Source organism: Pristiophorus japonicus, chromosome 13 (assembly GCF_044704955.1).
Source record: "Pristiophorus japonicus isolate sPriJap1 chromosome 13, sPriJap1.hap1, whole genome shotgun sequence".
Taxonomy (NCBI): Eukaryota; Metazoa; Chordata; class Chondrichthyes; family Pristiophoridae; genus Pristiophorus; species Pristiophorus japonicus.
Window position 1 is genome coordinate 34145965 of NC_091989.1, and position 18201 is coordinate 34164165.

Consider the following 18201-nt stretch of genomic DNA (forward strand, 5'->3'; position numbering starts at 1 on the left):
CTTTACTAGTGAATTGAGTTGTCGATGCCAAGTAAGCCTGATATGCAGCACTGAACTTGGAATGTTTTTTATTTATTCTCGGGATGTGGGCAATGCTGGCATGGCTGCCCTTTATTCTGAGCAGGTGCGGTGGTGGGCCCTTGAACTACTGCAGTCCCTCTGGTGAAGGAATTCACATGATGGTAGGGAATTCTAGGATTTTGACCATGTGATGGTGAAGAAACAGTGGTACCTGTCCAAGTCAGGATGGTATGTGCCTTAGAGGGTAACCTGGAGATGATAGTGTCATTGCTGCTCTTGTCTTTTTTGGTGGTAGAGGTCGCAAGACTCGAAGTAAACTTGGTGAATTGCTGTCGTGCATCCTCTGAACAGTACATACTGCAGCCAAATGCGTTGGTGGCGGAGGGGTTGATAATGAGTCTAGAAAGTCAAGGTAGCTAACACATTGCAAACTGTCCTCTGTAGCACCTTCCTCCATACTTATGTCATACGCCCTGGTGTTGGAGGAAACTCTAACCCACTCTTTTTAAGATTGATTTGCTCCTCGTTCTCTGATGGTGCTCTTTAGCTAACTACGAGGGACACAATAGCAGCCTATTGATGACAATCCCCTTTTTATTGCTGAGACAGTATCCCAGTGGGTGGGGGGGAGGGGTAGAAGTATAAATATGATGCATTCATTAATCTTTTGACATGTAATCCTTTAGTCTATTTTTAATCATACATCTGTGAAGATTTACCCTCTAATTACTTCAGCAAAGGTCATTTGGAAGGAAAGAGATGCATATTAAAAGACTGAAAGTTCATGCTGTGCTAAAAGGGTTAAACAATACATTGTAAATTGGAAGTTTCAAACATCTCATTACTAGCCTTACATATTTTACTGCACTGTAAATATTTATATATATTTTAATAAAAAATTCTTCCTGTTTTAACATTAATATTTCAATTTGACAACATGCTGTCTGAGAATAAGCTTAGGTGTCACAGGAGAAGGGAAGGAAAATATCTCTGACACATAATCATTCATTAAAATAAGTGGGATAGTTCTCCTTACCTGCCATTATGTCCTTGTGACTGAAGAGGAGGTGGTTGTGCTGCAGGGCTGTGTTGTGCTAAAGGGCTTTGCTGTGCTGTAGGACTCTGATGTGCCATTGGACTGTGTTGCTGTGCCATAGGACTTTGTTTCTCTGAGCCTGGTGCAGAAGCAGGACTACTCATGTCTGTGACAGGTGCAAAAATCAAAAAGGTTTCAGATGGCTGCATTTGATAGATATTGTTGATTTCTGTTTTCTGTCAACATATTTTATCAAACTTCTGCTTTGTCAAAAACCTCCTTAATATAAACAGACTTGTGAAGCAGTGACTTACCCTCTTGAGGGACGATGCGTAGAGTAACACTAAGGCCTGCATCTTTGATTAGTTTCACAATTTCTGCATGAGGCATGTTAATGATGGATTGCCCATTCACAGCTAGGATGCGGTCTCCCACCTTGAGTTTTCCACAGCGATCTGCTGGGCTACCTTCAATAATGCGGCCAATTTTGTGTGGCACTGCCACTATTTGGAATTTCCATAAAAGCAGCATTTGACAGAAATATTGAAGGAAGTCACAGGGAAGAGTGAGAGAGATGAAAGACAAATATTAGTGTGATTCAAACAGCCAAACAAAGTACAAAATATGCAAAAATGCAGACAAGAAATACTGAATCCATACTCAAAGAATACTCCCAGTGCTTTTCATAAAAATAATCACCCCCTGTAGTGCTGTCTGGCATTAGTAATTTTTTTGCCAAAAGGATGCACTTCACAGGGTAGAAATTGAAACGCGCTGTGCCAGTTTTGTATAAAAAGGCCTGATTTTGGGGGTCAATGTCCTGGGGTCACCTAAAACAAGCATATGCCAAATGCCTGTTTTAGGACTCCTGGCTGACATTGGTCTCCAGTGACTGGGACAGGGGTTGGGACTACTTCGCTCAGGATTCTTCAGTGGCCGTTACAGCCTTGGCATACGCCAAACAGACATACAAATGGGTTTCAATGTATAGAATTCTCATTAGGTTTAATAGAATAATATAATACTTTTGGCACAGTATTGCAGCAATGCTGAATCAGCAGGTAATGAATAATTTTGTGATGATGTTGGGCTATCGGTTTTTGAATTCAGTGACTGGAATTACAATCCTTATTTGACAGCATTTGTCACTGCATTTCAGAAGTTCCGAATACTGCTCAAGAACCATAACTATTTCTTGCATCACCTTACATGCCAACAGTGAAATATAGCTTCAAAAATGCTGACACAGAAAACTGACAATTCAAGAACAGCCTGACATGTGAAAACAAGTAGTTACATAGGCTTTGTAACTTAAGCTGCAAGTATACCAAGAATTATTTTACCTGTATTGGAAGCAAAAATAAACGTTCAGTTCACGAATGTCTGAAGGGGAAATCTAATGAAACATAGAAAATAGGTGCAGGAGCAGGCCGCATCACCATTCAATATGATCAGGGCTGATCATGCAACTTCAATACCCCACTCCTGCCTTCTCTCCATACCCCCTGATCCCTTTAGCCGTAAGGGCCACATCTAACTCCCTTTTGAATATATCCAATGAACTGGACTCAACAACTTTCTGTGGTAGAGAATTGCATAGGTGCACAATTATCTGGGTGAAAAAGTTTCTCCTCATCTTGGTCCTAGATGGCTTACCCCTTATCCTTAGACTGTGACCTCTGGTTCTGGACTTCCCCAACATCGGGAACATTCTTCCTGCATCTAACCTGTCCAATCCCGTCAGAATTTTATATGTTTCTATGAGATCCCTTCTCATTCTTCCAAATTCCAGTGAATATAAGCCTAGTCGATCCAGTCTTTCTTCATCTATCAGTCCTGCCATCCCGGGAATCAGTCTGGTGAACCTTCGCTACACTCCCTTCAATAGCAAGAATGTCCTTCCTCAGATTAGGAGACCAAAACTGCACACAATACTCAAGGTGTGGTCTCACCAAGGCCCTGTACAACTGCAGTAAGACCTCCCTGCTCCTATACTCAAATCCTCCCGCTAAGAAGGCCAACATGCCATTTGCTTTCTTTACTGCCTGCTGTACCTGCATGCCTACTTTCAATGACTGATGTACCATGACACCCAGGTCTCATTGCACCTCCTCTTTTACTAATCTGTCACCATTCAGATAATAATCTGCCTTCCTGTTTTTGCCACCAAAGTGGATAACCTCACACTTATCCACATTATACTGCATCTGCCATGCATTTGCTCACTCACCTAACCTGCCCAAGTCATCCTGCAGCCTCTTAGCATCCTCCTCACAGCTCACACTGCCACCCAGCTTAGTGTTATCTGCAAACTTGGGAGATATTACATTCAATTCCTTTGTCTATATCATTAATATATATATATGAAGGCACACAATTAACGGTCCAATTCGAGGGGAGCATCCAAGGGCATGTGCTGTAGAAAATTATGAATTTTTGCATGAAGGAGAATGTATTCTGGTTAATTTTATGCACTATTTTGCTTCATAAGTAGATTATTAATTAAAAAAAAAGGAAAAACAAAGTGATATTTGGATTTTCAGCAGACCAACCAGACCATCACTTATCCAACAGGTAGTTCAGTAGTCATTCTCCTACATCCAAGCTGCCAATGTCATGTTTGGAGCCAGTTCACTGAGCACACTTTAGTTCCATCTGGCACTTCTCTCCTAATTCAGCTGGCACTCTTCCATTCACCAGTTCAGGCTGGCACTCTCACTTCTCAATCCCTTTCAGTGGCACTTTTATTCCTACCCACTCCTCTGCTGCTCCCAACTACTCCATTCTTCCCCACCAAAGCACTGCTCCCAACTTCTGCCCCTTCATTCCCATCCATGTTCCCCATCCTTCTGTTGCCATACATTTCCGTTGCCTTCATTACCAACTACTTGCTCAATCTCTCTCCCCTTCATTGCATCCATTTCCCCCTTCAATTGCTATCTATTTCCCTCCTTTCATTGTCATCCATTTCCTCATTTCCCCCCTCCTTGAAATCCATTTATCCATGGTTCTCTTTCATTGCTATCCATTTTCTCCTTTCATTACCATCTTTCATAACCCCTACCCATTCAGTCCTGCTGCTATCTGAGTCCAGCAGCGAATACACTGGACTGGGTACTTCTGTCCCCTCAATGCCACAGTTAGCTATAATGGCAGGCACTGTGGCCTCTCTATACTTTGCCTCTCCATATTTTCAGCAGGAACTCTTGTTCTTGTGAGAGCTCCCTCCTTCTGCACAGAGAGGCAGTAAACTCTGCAATTAGGTCCAGTAGTAACGTTGAGGGAAGAGACAGATCTGCTCCGGTACAGTAACTGCCGGACTCAGATAGGAGCAGGACTGGGGGGACAGTGGTCCTGTCTGCAATTAATTTAGTCAGAAAATGCTGATGCACTGACAGGGCCCCCAAATTGGTGACAGTGCCAATGCTGAGGGGTGGCACTGCATATCTCTACAGAAATTCAGTTTACTTATTTCCCGCCCTATTCCTTTATTCTCTTAGTGTCCAAAAATCTATTGATCTCCGTCTTGAATATACTCAATGACTCAGCATCCACAGCCCTCTGGGGTCAAGAATTCCAAAGATTCAGAACCATTTGAATGAAGAAATGTCTCCACATCTCAGTCCTAAATGGCTGACCCCTTATTCTGAGAACGTGATCCCTAGTTCTAGACTCCCCAGTCAGGGGAAACAGCTGGAGTTGAACTTGGAGTATACATTACTGACTAATCTTTCATTTAAGTACATTGTCAGGCATTGTCAGCTCAAAGCACATGCAATAAACCCTGTGCCACGGAATTGTCAATAACAGGAGAAATTTGTACTGGAGGAACATGAAGCTTCTCTTGGAAACAAATAACTTATGGAATGAAAGCCATTAAAATGACTTGTTAGATTGTTGTGGGCTGATTAATAGTTATTCATTATTTTTGCATTATTAATAGCCAACAAATCACAACACTATATATAAGGAGGAACTCTAATGGATGCATTCAATAGAGCCTCAATTAGAATGAAATAAGAACATAGGGCTAAATTCTCGCCACATTTCTGTGCCGTTATTTTGGCTACGCTGTTTTTTTTTGAGCAGACTAAAATCTGCAAGTTTCGCCAAAGTTTCTGCGCCATCCTAAACTACTTACGGCCGATTTTTTTAGTTCCCGATTTTTTTACGTCACTGGAGGTGCCGGCTGCCCCATTTCTGGCCATTTAAGCGAGTTTGGCCAAGTAGGATTTTTTCAAAAATGGCACCATTCTGTAAAACCTTACCTGCACTAGAAAATCAGTGCAGAGAAGAGAAAATCGGTGCAGAGACGACGCCATTGTTTTAGTGGAGCTGAAGATATGGCACCGGGGGCGAGAAGCAGCAGGCACCGGGGGCGGAGGGGGGGGTGGGGGGGGGAATGGGGGTGGATTTCGGCCCGGGATAGAAGCTGCAGCCACCTGGTGTGGGGTGTGTGTGGGGGTGGGGTGGGGGGGGGGCATCACGGGGTCATGGTTGAGTTTACAAAGAGAAAAATCAATTTTTAAAAATTATGCTCTTGGAATGCTTCATCATCGACAGTCCCTCGGAATCGAGGAAGACTTGCTTCCACGCCTGAGGTGAGATCTTTGGTGGCTGAACAGTCCAATACGAGAGCCACAGACTCTGTCACAGGTGGGACAGATAGTCGTTGAGGGAAGGGGTGGGTGGGACTGGTTTGCCGCATGCTCTTTCTGCTGCCTGCGCTTGATTTCTGCATGCTCTCGGCGTTGAGACTCGAGGTGCTCAGCACCCTCCCGGATGCACTTCCTCCACTTAGGTCGGTCTTGTGCCAAGGACTCCCAGGTGTCAGTGGGGATGTCCCACTTTATCAGAAAGGCTTTGAGCGTGTCCTTGTAGCGTTTCCGCTGCCCACCTTTGGCTCGTTTGCCATGAAGGAGCTCCGAGTAGAGCACTTACTTTGGGAGTCTCGTGTCTGCCATGCAAACTATGTGGCCTGCCCAGCGGAGCTGATCGAGTGTGGTCAGCGCTTCAATGCTAGGGACGTTAGCCTGGACGAGGACGCTGATGTTGGTGCGCCTGTCCTCCCAGGGGATTTGTAGGATCTTGCGGAGACATCGTTGGTGATATTTCTCCAGCAACTTGAGGTGTCTGCTGTACATTGTCCATGTCTCTGAGCCATACAGGAGGATGGGTATTACTACAGCCCTGTAGACCATGAGCTTGGTGGCAGTTTTGAGAGCCTGGTCTTCAAACACTCTTTTCCTCAGGTGGCCGAAGGCTGCACTGGCACACTGGAGGCGGTGTTGGATTTCGTCGTCGATGCCTGCTCTTGTTGATAGGAGGCTCCCGAGATATGGGAAGTGGTCCACGGTGTCCAGGGCTGCGCCGTGGATCTTGATGACTGGGGAGCAGTGCTGTGCAGTGAGGACAGACTGTTGGAGGATCTTTGTCTTACCGATGTTGAACGCAAGGGCCATACTTTTGTACGCCTCAGCAAATATGTTGACTATGTCCTGGAGTTCAGTCTCTAAGTGCGCAGACGCAGGTGTCATCCGTGTACTGTAGCTCGACGACAGAGGTTGGGGTGGTCTTGGACCTGGCCTGGAGACAGCGCAGGTTGAACAGGTTCCCACAGGTTATGTAGTTTAGTTCCATTCCAGCGGGGAGCTTGTTGACTGTGAGGTGGAGCATGGCGGCGAGAAAGATTGAGAAGAGGGTTGGGGTGATGGCGCAGCCCTGTTTGACCCCCGGTCCTGACGTGGATTGGGTCTGTGATGGATCCATTGGTAAGGATCACGGCCTGCATGTTGTCGTGAAGCAGGCGGAAGATGGTGACGAACATTTGGGGGCATCCGAAACGGAGGCTCCGTAGACCCACGCGGTTGACAGTGTCAAAGTCTTTGTAAGGTCAAAGGCGGCCATGTAGAAGGGCTGGCTCTGCTCCCTGCATTTTTCCTGTAGCTGCCGCGTTGCAAAAACCATGTCCGTTGTGCCCCGTAGGGGACGAAATCCGCACTGTGACTCTGGGAGGAGCTCCTCGGCCATGGGAAGAAGATGGTTGAGGAGTACTCTAGCGACGACTTTCCCAGTGGCTGATAGCAGGGAGATTCCTCTGTAGTTGCCGCAGTCGGACTTGTCCCCTTTTTAAAAGATGGTCACGATCACTGCATCTCTGAGATCTCCCGGCATGCTCTCCTCCCTCCAGATGAGAGAGATGTGGTCGTGTATACGTGCCAGCAGTGCCTCTCCGCCATACTTCAATGCCTCAGCAGGGATTCCGTCCGCACCCATAACCTTGTTGTTTTTAAGCTGTCTTATGGCTTTTTCTACCTCATGCAGTGTTGGGGTCTCACTGAGGTGGTGGCGGGTCGCATGCTGTGGGATGGAGTCGAGAACACTCGAGTCAAAGGCAGAGTCTCGATTGAGGAGATCTTCGAAGTGCTCCTTCCAGCGGGCTCTGACCGCCTCGGTGTCCTTGATGAGTGTTTCCCCGTTCTTGGCCAGCAGTGGGGTGGGGCCTTGGGTGTTTGGCCCGTAGGTGGCCTTGACTGCGATGAAGAATCCTCGCACATCATGGTTGTCGGCCAGCTGCTGCATCTCCTGTGCTTTCTCCATCCACCTGTTCTTTAGGTCCCGGGTTTTTTGTTGGACCTCAGCCTTGAGTAGTCTGTAATGCTGCTTTGCTGCTCCGGAGTTGGGTTGTTGCTTAAGGCTCAGAAATGCCCTGCGTTTGCGATTTATTAGCTCTTGGATCTCCTGATTATTCTCTTCAAACCAATACTGATGTTTCCTGGTCGAGTGACCGAGTGTCTCCTTGCAGGCACTGGTTATGGAGGCCTGGAGGGCGGACCAAGCGCTGTGGGCATTCTGCGACTCTGGGTCGATAAGGCACGCCAGGTTAGCTGTGAGGCGCTGGCTGTATAGGGCTCTCTTAGCTGGGTCCTTAAGCACTCCGGCATCGACTTTTTTGCGGCACTGCTTCTGCTGCCCTCTCCACTTTGGGGCAATGTTGACACCTTTGAATGCTTACACCTGTTATGAAAATAGAAGTTCTTGGGGGGAGGGGGTGGGGGAGAAAAATCAGCAGTGACACTACAGGATAAATTCAGTGCCCTCGTTACCCTGGCACTTATTGAGTAAGCAGCCATTGGAAAAAAATGATCTGGAATATAAGTTTTTTCACTGTAAACACCAACTCACTGATATTAAAATTGGTAAAAAGTCTGATTTAATTTTCTGAGTTTTTAACCAATATAGCTTTAACAATAGTCCAAATGATGGGTTTTTTCAACGCATGCTCCAAGCCATGTTCAGCTTTTATATATCTGGTCGAGACTCAAGCCTAATCTTAGCTGACAGCAAAACATTTGTGGAATTTTTCAGCTTTGCTGTTCAGCTTTCCAGTCACATGTACAATGTAGTTGGAAAGCTTTGCGACTCAGAGTGATGGCATGAAAGCATGCAGATTAATGAGTTGAGGAGCTCAACTTCCGCAGATACACATCAACCATGTTGTATTGCAGCAACCAGCACAATGCAAACATAGTTAACTGTGCAGGCCTCTCATGAGGCATCCTGGGCAAATTGGGGCTATATCATAACCACTGTTTCAGATAGACAAGTAATTTAAATCATTGGAAATTGTTACTAATCATAATTTTAAAAATATAATGTAGCAATAAATCAGCAGATTTTATAGAGGTCATGTAAAGATTTGTCACCCTCACAAAACAATAGGGTAGAAATTGGTATGCGTCCAGGCAAGGTAGACAGCCCGAAATTGACGTCTTCCCTTTGTCCAGTTAGCAGTGGAGGTGAGACCAATGTTGGCAGCTTGCCTCGAGTATGTTGAGGAGGCCCGAGAAGCCATTTCCATTGAACCTCAGGCCTCTTGGTTTAGGAGCACGCTGCCCGTACAGTGACTGGTCTGAGCTCAAAGCTAGACCCAAACTAATTTTTACCCTATTGGGGTAGAAGTTAATATGCATTGTGCCCAATTTTGGACATAAAACAGACCCAAAACATACCGACTTAGCAGTAGGATGGCCTATGCCCAATCTCTGCATAGGTGTCGGTCCCACTGCCAAATTCGTGAAGCTCATTTTTAGGTGTCCCAAGTAGAATATGTAAATTAGGGGCCTAATGCCTGTTAAAGGATCCCTTGAGAATTTAGTCCACGATGAGCATGGCAGGCGTGTGGCCTGCCCCGCTGAGGATTCTTCAGCAGCCCCTGTGACCACCAACAAAAATTTTAAAAATAATGAATTCCATAGTCCTGGCGATCGATTTCCCCCTCCCCTGCTGTCCACTTCAAACCCCTCATGGAACTTACTGAAGGGCTGCTGCCAAAGTCCCAAATGACCTTTTCTCATGGGGCGAGCAGCTTGTGGGGGCCGTCATGCGTCAACAGTTTGTCCCAAATATGTAAGTGGGCCTGAAAATGGGCTCAAGCTCATTTTTACCCTATTGTGTTGTGCAGAGGTAACTTAAAAGTTTACAGCCCTATTCCCATTATTCTCCAATCAGCTGCAAGTTTGCAGAGTGCATTATTTCAATTCAAATTGCTTTTGCTAACAGAAAAGAATATTTCCTACTGACATACAAACAGAAAATGCTGGAAATATTCAGCCAGTCAGGCAACTCCTGCCTTCCACCCAATCACAGACCTTCCATTTTGTTCTTTCCTCTCCTCCCTCTGGTACTTGCTTAAAATCTGTTATATCTTTAATCTTTTCCAGTTCCGACGAAAAGTCATCGACCTGAAACGTTAACTCTGTTTCTCCCTCCACCGATGCTGCTTGACCTGCTAAGTATTTCCATCATTTTCTGTTTTTATTTCAGATTTCCAGAATCTGCAGTATTTTGCTTTAGTAGTAGTTCTAGACACTAGCGAGAACATGTTCAAATAAAAATAAAAACCAGTCTCATGCATGCCTAATATGACATTCCAATGTTATTGAGGGACACTTGTATGTACCAAACTAGATTGCCTGCTGAGTAGGTCTTCTCCATTCTTTGAATGATATGCATCCTCTACATACTGTAGAATTATATTTAGCTGATAGGAAAAACTGTGTGCTGAGCATAAATATGAAAATGTCATTATGACATTGTAAATAGACAGTGCTATACATGCTCTATTCCCACATCATACAAAGCTCTACCATCTGCACCATTGCCCCAGTTTGCTTTCACCTGAAGCTAAGTTGAAACTAATTCACACTGTAACACTAACCCCTCCCATCCAAAAATAATATTCCTTCAAATCGTGTGGGAATATATGGGTGGGAGCCTGGTATGTGAGGATGCATATCATTTGAAAATTGAAGATGACCCTAACTACGTAAATATTTTTCGTCATTCCTCATCCGCCACACACTATAGGAGGGAACCAAGTTAGTGAAAGGCTCATTTGGAGGAGGCATGACATCACAAAGTATGAGGATTGCTTCCTGTGGAACCGTGCATATCTGCTGTCAATTGGAACCTGATTAAAAGGATGACCCATAACCTGCGAAACCTATTCTTGATTCCTCTGGACTCTCAGACTGTATTGAAAGATGGAATGCCCTGAAAAGGATAGAATGATAAACTAGCTCTATACGGAAACAGATGATGGGGATCAGGAATGACAAAAACATTGTAAGTAGGTTTGCTTAAAAGAAAGAGGTTTTTTCTTGCTTAAATATATGTTAATAGACTATGAGGTAGAATTTCCCCGATGCCGCCGGATCCTTAACGGTATTCCGGCAGTTGCGTCTTTTGAACCGCCAGAATACCGCTGCTGCGCGCTCCCGTGATTTTCTGTGGTTGAGTCTCGGCGGTGGCGATGCGTTGCGGTAGCGGGCCGAAGCAGGCGGTGGCAAAGGACCCAAAAGTCAGCGATCTGTTTGCCTTATTAAACGCAAGCAGCGCCCCTGGAAAAAGCGCATTTTTTTCTTCTCTGCGCATGCGCGGGCATTCTCCTGCGATTTCGGGGTCAAGGGTGACCCTGTGCAGGCGCAGAGAACAGAGAGTGCTGGACATTTTGAAAGTGCAGAGGTGTTGTCAATCTGAGAGAGGAGCTGTTGAATGAGATCTGTGTATAGAGGGGAGTGCATGGTAGTAACTCATCTTTATTAAGGGCAGATTTAAAAAATGGAATAAATTTTAGTCAGCTGAACCCCTGCAAATTCGGGGGAAATATTTTACCAATGGAGACACTAATGTTCTCTGAATTGTGAGTGAATGGCAACAGTTGGGAACCCTGCAAAAGCAAGGGAGGGTTTCTGTAAGATTTCAAGGGAATAATACTTGTTTGAAAGCACTGCAAAATAAAACGAGAGACAGAAAACAATTTGAGGAAGCCAGAAATTTAAACCTCAATTGCAATATTTTCTATGAGGCCTCGAGATTGCTGGGCTGACTGATTATCGTTTGTTTCTCATCAAATGTTCCTGTTTCTTCTTGTCCTCCTTCAATATACATTGGGAGTGAAAGATAAACTAAAAATGCAGCCATTTCTCCCACAGAGAAAAAAAAACAAAATGGAGGCATAACGCTGGGCCCAAGTAAGGTAAGTATCTAAAAAATGGGCGGTTTCGATCCTGAACGATAACTGGCGGTATCGGGTGGTAAAACAACATTTTTGTGGAAATTTGCTCTGCAGGGGAATTTTGATCGATTTTTGGACGGGAAACATGGGCGAGCGATGTGCAGCAACGCCGATGGTAATGGTAGGCCCAAATTACCGCCGGCACTAATCGGGAGATGAAACGGGCGGTACTGGCTGGTATTTTACATTTTTCTCCAAAACAGGTGGTAACTGGGCGGTAAATGGACGATGTGTGAGGAAATTCTAGCCCTAGGAAGGAGATATTCAAGGAGTATTGCAAATTTAATGAGGGGAGTAAGAAGTGAATGTAGGAAACATAAACAAGGGGAGTTGATGATGCCATGTAAAATTTTACTTCCTGTCTTATGAAAGAAATAGGCAGAAGTCTTTTAAATACTTTGTGAGTGGAGCGAGCAAGACCAGGCAGGTATAAGACGACTTCATTTGGTTTGTCAGCTTTTATTCATTGAAAGCACTGGGCTGTAAGTTGTCTCCTCCTTTCTCTGGCTGCTGGCTCTTCTGTTCCACATCCCCTTCTTCCTGAGCAACAACATTACTCTGTGGGGAGCAAGTTCTGTTCTGATCATCTTCATCATCAGTCCCTTCAGCTTCCAGAATCAGTAAGTCCCTTTTCACAGCATTATTATGTGGTGTGTAGCAGCTACAATAATTCTGGAGTCTCTGGCTGTTTAGTATTGCTAGGCTCCACTAGGTTTATCGACATTTTAGAATGCCTATAGTCTGCTTGAACACTTCTAATAGTCCCACAGGTCCCATTATATCTTTTTACTCTTTAAGTCTGCGGAAGTCTTAATAGAGTCACAAGCCATGACTGCAGGGTTGCCTTGATCACCAATCAACCATACGGATACATGGCTATGAGTCAGCAGGGCTGGTATGGTAGATTGTCGCGTGGTGAAATTTCCTCAGGAGCAGGCATTAATACGAACATACAAAATTGTCGGGCAGAAAAAGAGCAGCTGGTCCATCAAGCTTATCCCACAGTACGATGGCTCGACCATCATGGCTAAACACTCCTTCCCTCCCCCCAACCCCTCCTTCATGCCCACCCCACAGCTATGTAATATCCTGGGAGAGGCAAAATAAAACAGAAAAAAAACCTCCTGGACCAATAGGGAAAAAAATATTCTAAAATTCCTCTCTGACCCAACCACCCCCCCAGGCAATCAAAACCATTCCAGGAGATTACATGAACCAAGCGTTAGCCATAATGCGCATTATAGGTGACTGCCATTTCATAGTAGCTGCCCATCAATGGAACGAAAGCCTTACCTATTCATGAAACCAAAGGGGTTCTCATATGGGGTTTTGAATGCCACATGCTTTCTGTCAATTGCTCCTTGCACCTGTGGGAATCCTGCCAGTCTCTCTCTTTGTTTCATCAACATCATCATAGGCAGTCCCTCAAAATTCACTCTAAAAGTGAGTTCTCAGGTGACTGAACAGTCCAATATGGGAATTACAGTCTCTGTCACAGATGGGAGGAAAGGGTGGGTGGGACTGGTTTGCCGCAATCTCCTTCCGCTGCCTGTGCTGGTTTTCTGCATGCTCTTGGCGACGAGACTCGATGCGCAGCATCCTCCTGGATGCTCTTCCTCCACTTAGGGCGGTCTTTGGCCAGGGATTCCTAGGTGTCGGTGGGGATGTTGCACTTTATCAAGGAGGCCTTGAGGGTGTCCTTGAAATGTTGCCTCTGTCCACCTGGGGCTCGCTTGCCGTGCAGGAGTTCCGAGTAGAGCGCTTGCTTTAGGAGTCTTGTGTCGGGCATGCGAACAATGTGGCTCGCCCAACGGAGCTGGTCGAGTGTGGTCAGTGCTTCGATGCCGGAGATGTTGGCCTGATCGAGAACACTGGTTGGTGCATCTATCCTCCCAGGGATTTGCAGGATCTTGCGAAGACATCATTGGTGGTATTTCTCCAGTGATTTGAGATGTCTACTGTATATGGTCCACGCCTCTGAGCCATACAGGTATCACTGCAGCCCTGTAGAACATAAGCTTGGTGCCAGATTTGAGGGCCTGATCTTCGAACAATCTCTTCCGCAGGCGACCGAAGGCTGCGCTGTCACACTGGAGACGGTGTTGAACTCGTCGTCGATGTCTGCCCTTGCTGATAAATAGGTATGGAAAGTGGTCCATGTTGTCCAAGGCCGAGTTATGGGTCTTAATGACTGGGGGGCAGTGCTGTGTGGCGGGGTCAGGTTGGTGGAGGACCTTTGTCTTACGGATGTTTAGTGTAGGTGGGAAGATGTTGACAATGGCTTGGAGTTCAGCCTCTGAAGGTGCAGAGACGCAAGCTGTAGTTCGACGACAGAGGATGGGACAGTCTTGGATCTAGCCTGGAGGCGATGAAGATTGAACAGGTTCCCACTGGTTCTATAGATTAGTTCCACTCCAGCGGGGAGCTTGTTGAGCGTGAGGTGAGCATTGCAGCGAGGAAGATCGAGAAGATTGGCGCGATGATGCAGCCCTGCTTGACCCTGGGGGTGGGGGGGGGGGGGGGGGAAGAGAGAGAGAGAGAGAGAAGAGAACATTGAAAGGGGAGAGAGAAGGAATCAAAGGGGACAGAGAGGTAGGGAGAAAGGGAATCTGAGAGAGAGGGAATCGGGGGGGGAGGGGAAGAGTGGGAGGGAATCAGGAGGGGGAGAGGGTGGGAAGGAGCGAGGGAATCGACAAGACAGGGGGAATTAGAGAGAGAGGGGGGGGCGGGAAGAGGGAGGGAATTGGAGGGGATGAGAGAGAGGGAATCGGTGGGGGTGGAGAGAGAAGGAATTAGAGTGGGAGAGAGGGAATCAGAGCGAGAGGGAGGTGGAGAGAAAGGGAATCGGAGGTGGGAGTGAGGAGGAATCGGAGGGGGAGAGAGAGAGAATTGGAGGGAGAGAGGGAATTAGAGGGGAGAGGGGGGGAAAGGGAATCGGAGAGAGAGAGAATGAATCGGAAGGAAAGAGGGGGAGAGAAAGAGGGAATCTGAGGGAGAGGGAATTGGAGGGAGAGAGAGGGAATCAGAGAGGGAGGGGAAGGGAGATGAGGTCAGGAACTCCATGGTGGGGGTGGGAGAATATGGAGAGCACAGTGGGGATGGGGGAAGAACGTAATCCAGGTATAAAGCGGGGGGGTTGGGGGATGAGAGTGAGAATGTGATCCAGATGGTAAAACGGATCACGTTCTTACAACCCCACTCCCTTTACACCCGCACCACGTTCTTCCGGTCTTGGGCAGGGGGAGGAGGAGGGGAATGTGGTCAGGAACTTGGGCAGGGGAAGAAGATAAGGAAACCGGGGTGGCGGGGAGAAGGTCGGGAGCTTGGGCAGGAGGAGAAGATCAGGAATTCGGGTGGGGAGGGAGGTCAGAAACATGGGCGGGGTAGGTCAGGAACTGCAGCGGGGTGGGGGGGGGGGTCTGGAGGAGGAGGTCAGGAACTTGGGCAATGGGGGCAGGAACTTGTTTGCTGATGGGAGAAGGTAACCCACGAGGGTGTGCCCTGTCTGTTCCAAGTAAGCTCTGTTCTGTCGGGAGTGAGTAGACAGTCAGAATGGCTCCAATTACACTTTGCAAAGTAATTGATTACGTAGGCAGGGAGGATCTAATTACACATTTCAGAGAAACTGCTGGGTGTGTCTTGTCCTCCAAGGGGACCAATCAGCAAGAAGAACTTGTCATCCAAGGGGAGCAATCAGAGCTTCTGGTCTTGCAAATAAACACGCCCCTCTTTGGTACCTCACTCTGAGTGCCTCTAATGTAGCCTCCTATATATCCTCCTCCTCTTCAAAACGAACTGAGGGATTGCTATTGGGAAATCCATGAGCCCAATCCAAAAGTCAGATAAAGTGTTGACATAACCTCTGGAGACATTAGAAATCTTCAGCTCCAGCAAACAAAATGGGACACCTGTCTCAGGGTTGCCGAAATGCTGCCCATATCTTCACTTAAATTTATGGCAGTTTTAATTTGGGTCAATTTGAGGCAGAAGGCGGGAGAAATGGAGCAGGAATGCTGATCACTTTCACACATCTGCATTTAAATGCACTGGGATGTGCTCCAGGCCAGTGTTAATGGAGAACGGTGTTTTTTTCAGAGGCAAGATTGTATGCAGTTGTATAGTGGCAGATGAAGCAGTAGGCCTTACTGCCCCATTTTTCTCTTTTTAGATCCTCAAAATTGCCTGAAAAGAGGTGGTGATTTAAAGGAAAATATAGCACATTTTTTCTCTCTCCAACCCATTACGTTAATGCTGCCACTTTTCTTCATCTGCCCCTCAATTCTACTCCTCCCTCTGTCTGCCTCAAGCTGTATCACTCTTCCCCCACTCAATTCAAGCTCGCTTGCTTTATCCCCTTGAACATCCCCACCTCAGTTGAAGCAGTTACTATCTTCTCACCCAACTTCAAGCCGACACTTCTTCCATGACAGTTTATGCTGCATTGCCCTTCCTGTCACCCCTAATTATTATTTGCATTCTGCTTCCTTTCCTCAGTTAATGCCGTCACTCTTTCCTTTCCTTCTGCCAGTATTGCTGGTGCTTTCCTCCTCCAAAGTGCTGCTCCCAATTTCTCTTCTCTCTATAATGCCCCCCCACCCTCCAAAAAAGAACTACTCCTGGCTCTCCTCTCTCTCTGCCCTCAAAGCACTACACCGAGTTTCTATGGGTTTTCACTTCCTCTCAAGTGCTGCTTCCAGCTTTCCCCCTTCCCTCACCTTCCTCCATAACACTATTCTAGGCTTCTGCCCTCCACGAGCTGGCATTCCAACCAGTCCCCCTTCCCTCAAAGCACTGTGCCTGGTTTCTCTCCTTCTTTCCCTAAAGCGTAGTTTCTGTCCTTTCCCCTCTCTCTCGCCCCTCAAAGTGCTGCTCACAAATTCTCCCTTTTTAAAAATTAGTTTCTGGGATGTGGGTGTCGCCGACAAGGCCAGCATTTATTGCCCATCCTTAATTGCCCTTGAGAAAGTGGTGGATGGCCGCCTTCTTGAACCACTCAGTCCATGTGGTGATGGTACTCCCAAAAGGGTGCTGCTCTTGCCTTGTCCCATCTCTTCTTCCCCAAATATGCTCAGAGTGGGACTTGGGGGAAGGGGCCTGGTTGTGCTGTTTTTTTATATTTGATTGTGTGGACAGTGCCCTCAAAATACTGACTGCCAAAAGCAGATAGTGGACATACAGGTTACATTAGAGGGCCTGCTGTACAGATGCAGCTGAAAGTTTTTAATACCTAAATTAGATTGCTAATCAATAATCAAACTACAGCTCTCTGTGGCAGACATACTACAAGTGATACTCGAACTCTACGGTCTGACACCAATTAATTTAATACTAAAAAAAGAGAGCAAATGATTTTCCTTCTTGTTCACATAAATTCAAGTAAATTATTTGACATCAAATAGAAATAATGTAACTATTTTTCCTGTACTAAATTGATGCCTTTACTGTCCACAGCATCATTGAGCAGCAAGATATTTAGATCTATTTCAGCTATTGTAAATCTAGCTGGCTTCATCTAACTGACAGGGACATGATGATGATATCTATGCTGCTGGTGGTATATTTCAGCTGAAATGTTAGGAATGGCTACAGATGGCAACAGCTATTGAGTTAGTCTTCTTCCGCTGATCATTTTCAAGTGAATAATGAGCTCCTTGGAAATACCAAACAACATCCAGTGTCCTCATTTGTTGGGATAAAGGATCCATAATAACAGTTTTTAAAAAATAAATTGCAGCCATTATTATGTCAACTCAGAATGGCAGCATTGGTCCAAGATTCAAATAGGACTTAAAGCATTACATGATAGTAACAGCAAATCCCCAATTCTCACAAACCAGTAATTGAGAAAAAGATTCTATATCTGTAATAAAATTATAAACATGAATTTAGAGAATGTATGTGCTATTTCATTACAAATAGTGAACAGTAGAAATCTTTCCCCTGGGTGTACATGTTGTGTAACAGACTCACACCACACACTCTGATGCTGACACTAGTTAATAAAATAAATAAGAAATAAAATTTAGCCTGCACAGCATTATTGCACACCAGCTAGTCGTGTGTTTTAAGTCTCAGAGACACCAGCTATAGTTAGATTGCATCAGTATGCAAAAGGAACAATCTCTTGCGAAAGCAGAATATTCCAATGCCCTGTAGCAGTGAACACTAATAATGAACGTGGAGTCACTGAATAAGTGTATCTTCTATTAACTGAAACTGGCTGTGTGCTCCCGACTGACAGAAGCAATACGGTCAGAGACTGGAGAAAAATGGAGCAGAGGAAAAGGAGATATAAAAATAATGATATTTAAAGATGAAAAACTATAGAATGAAATGGCATTAATCCAAATACCTTCACTCATGACAAGAGAAAATCGCATTAAATACTACATTAAATATGAGCAGGAATAAATTATTCATACAAAAAATCAGCATTAAGACCTCTTGGAAAAATAGCAGCAAGGTGTTCAAATATGTTTCGCTGTCACAAGGGTAGATTCCTTGGTTTATACTTTCATATATATGGTTTGAATTCAAACAAAGGTGAGGTTCAATCTGTAGTCAT

At 45.6% G+C, this 18201-nt stretch overlaps 1 protein-coding gene across 3 annotated transcripts in view; it reads right to left on the reverse strand.

Moving 5' to 3' along the window:
- magi2a (membrane associated guanylate kinase, WW and PDZ domain containing 2a) overlaps positions 1 to 18201 on the reverse strand; it is a 1034101-nt gene that overhangs the window by 55768 nt on the left and 960132 nt on the right. For all 3 annotated transcript variants that reach the window (XM_070897360.1, XM_070897359.1, XM_070897358.1), the window contains 2 exons: positions 1372 to 1560; positions 1058 to 1223 (listed from right to left, as the gene is read on the reverse strand). In XM_070897360.1, coding sequence (XP_070753461.1) covers positions 1058 to 1223; positions 1372 to 1560 — 355 coding nt within the window. The remainder of the gene's footprint in view (positions 1 to 1057; positions 1224 to 1371; positions 1561 to 18201) is intronic.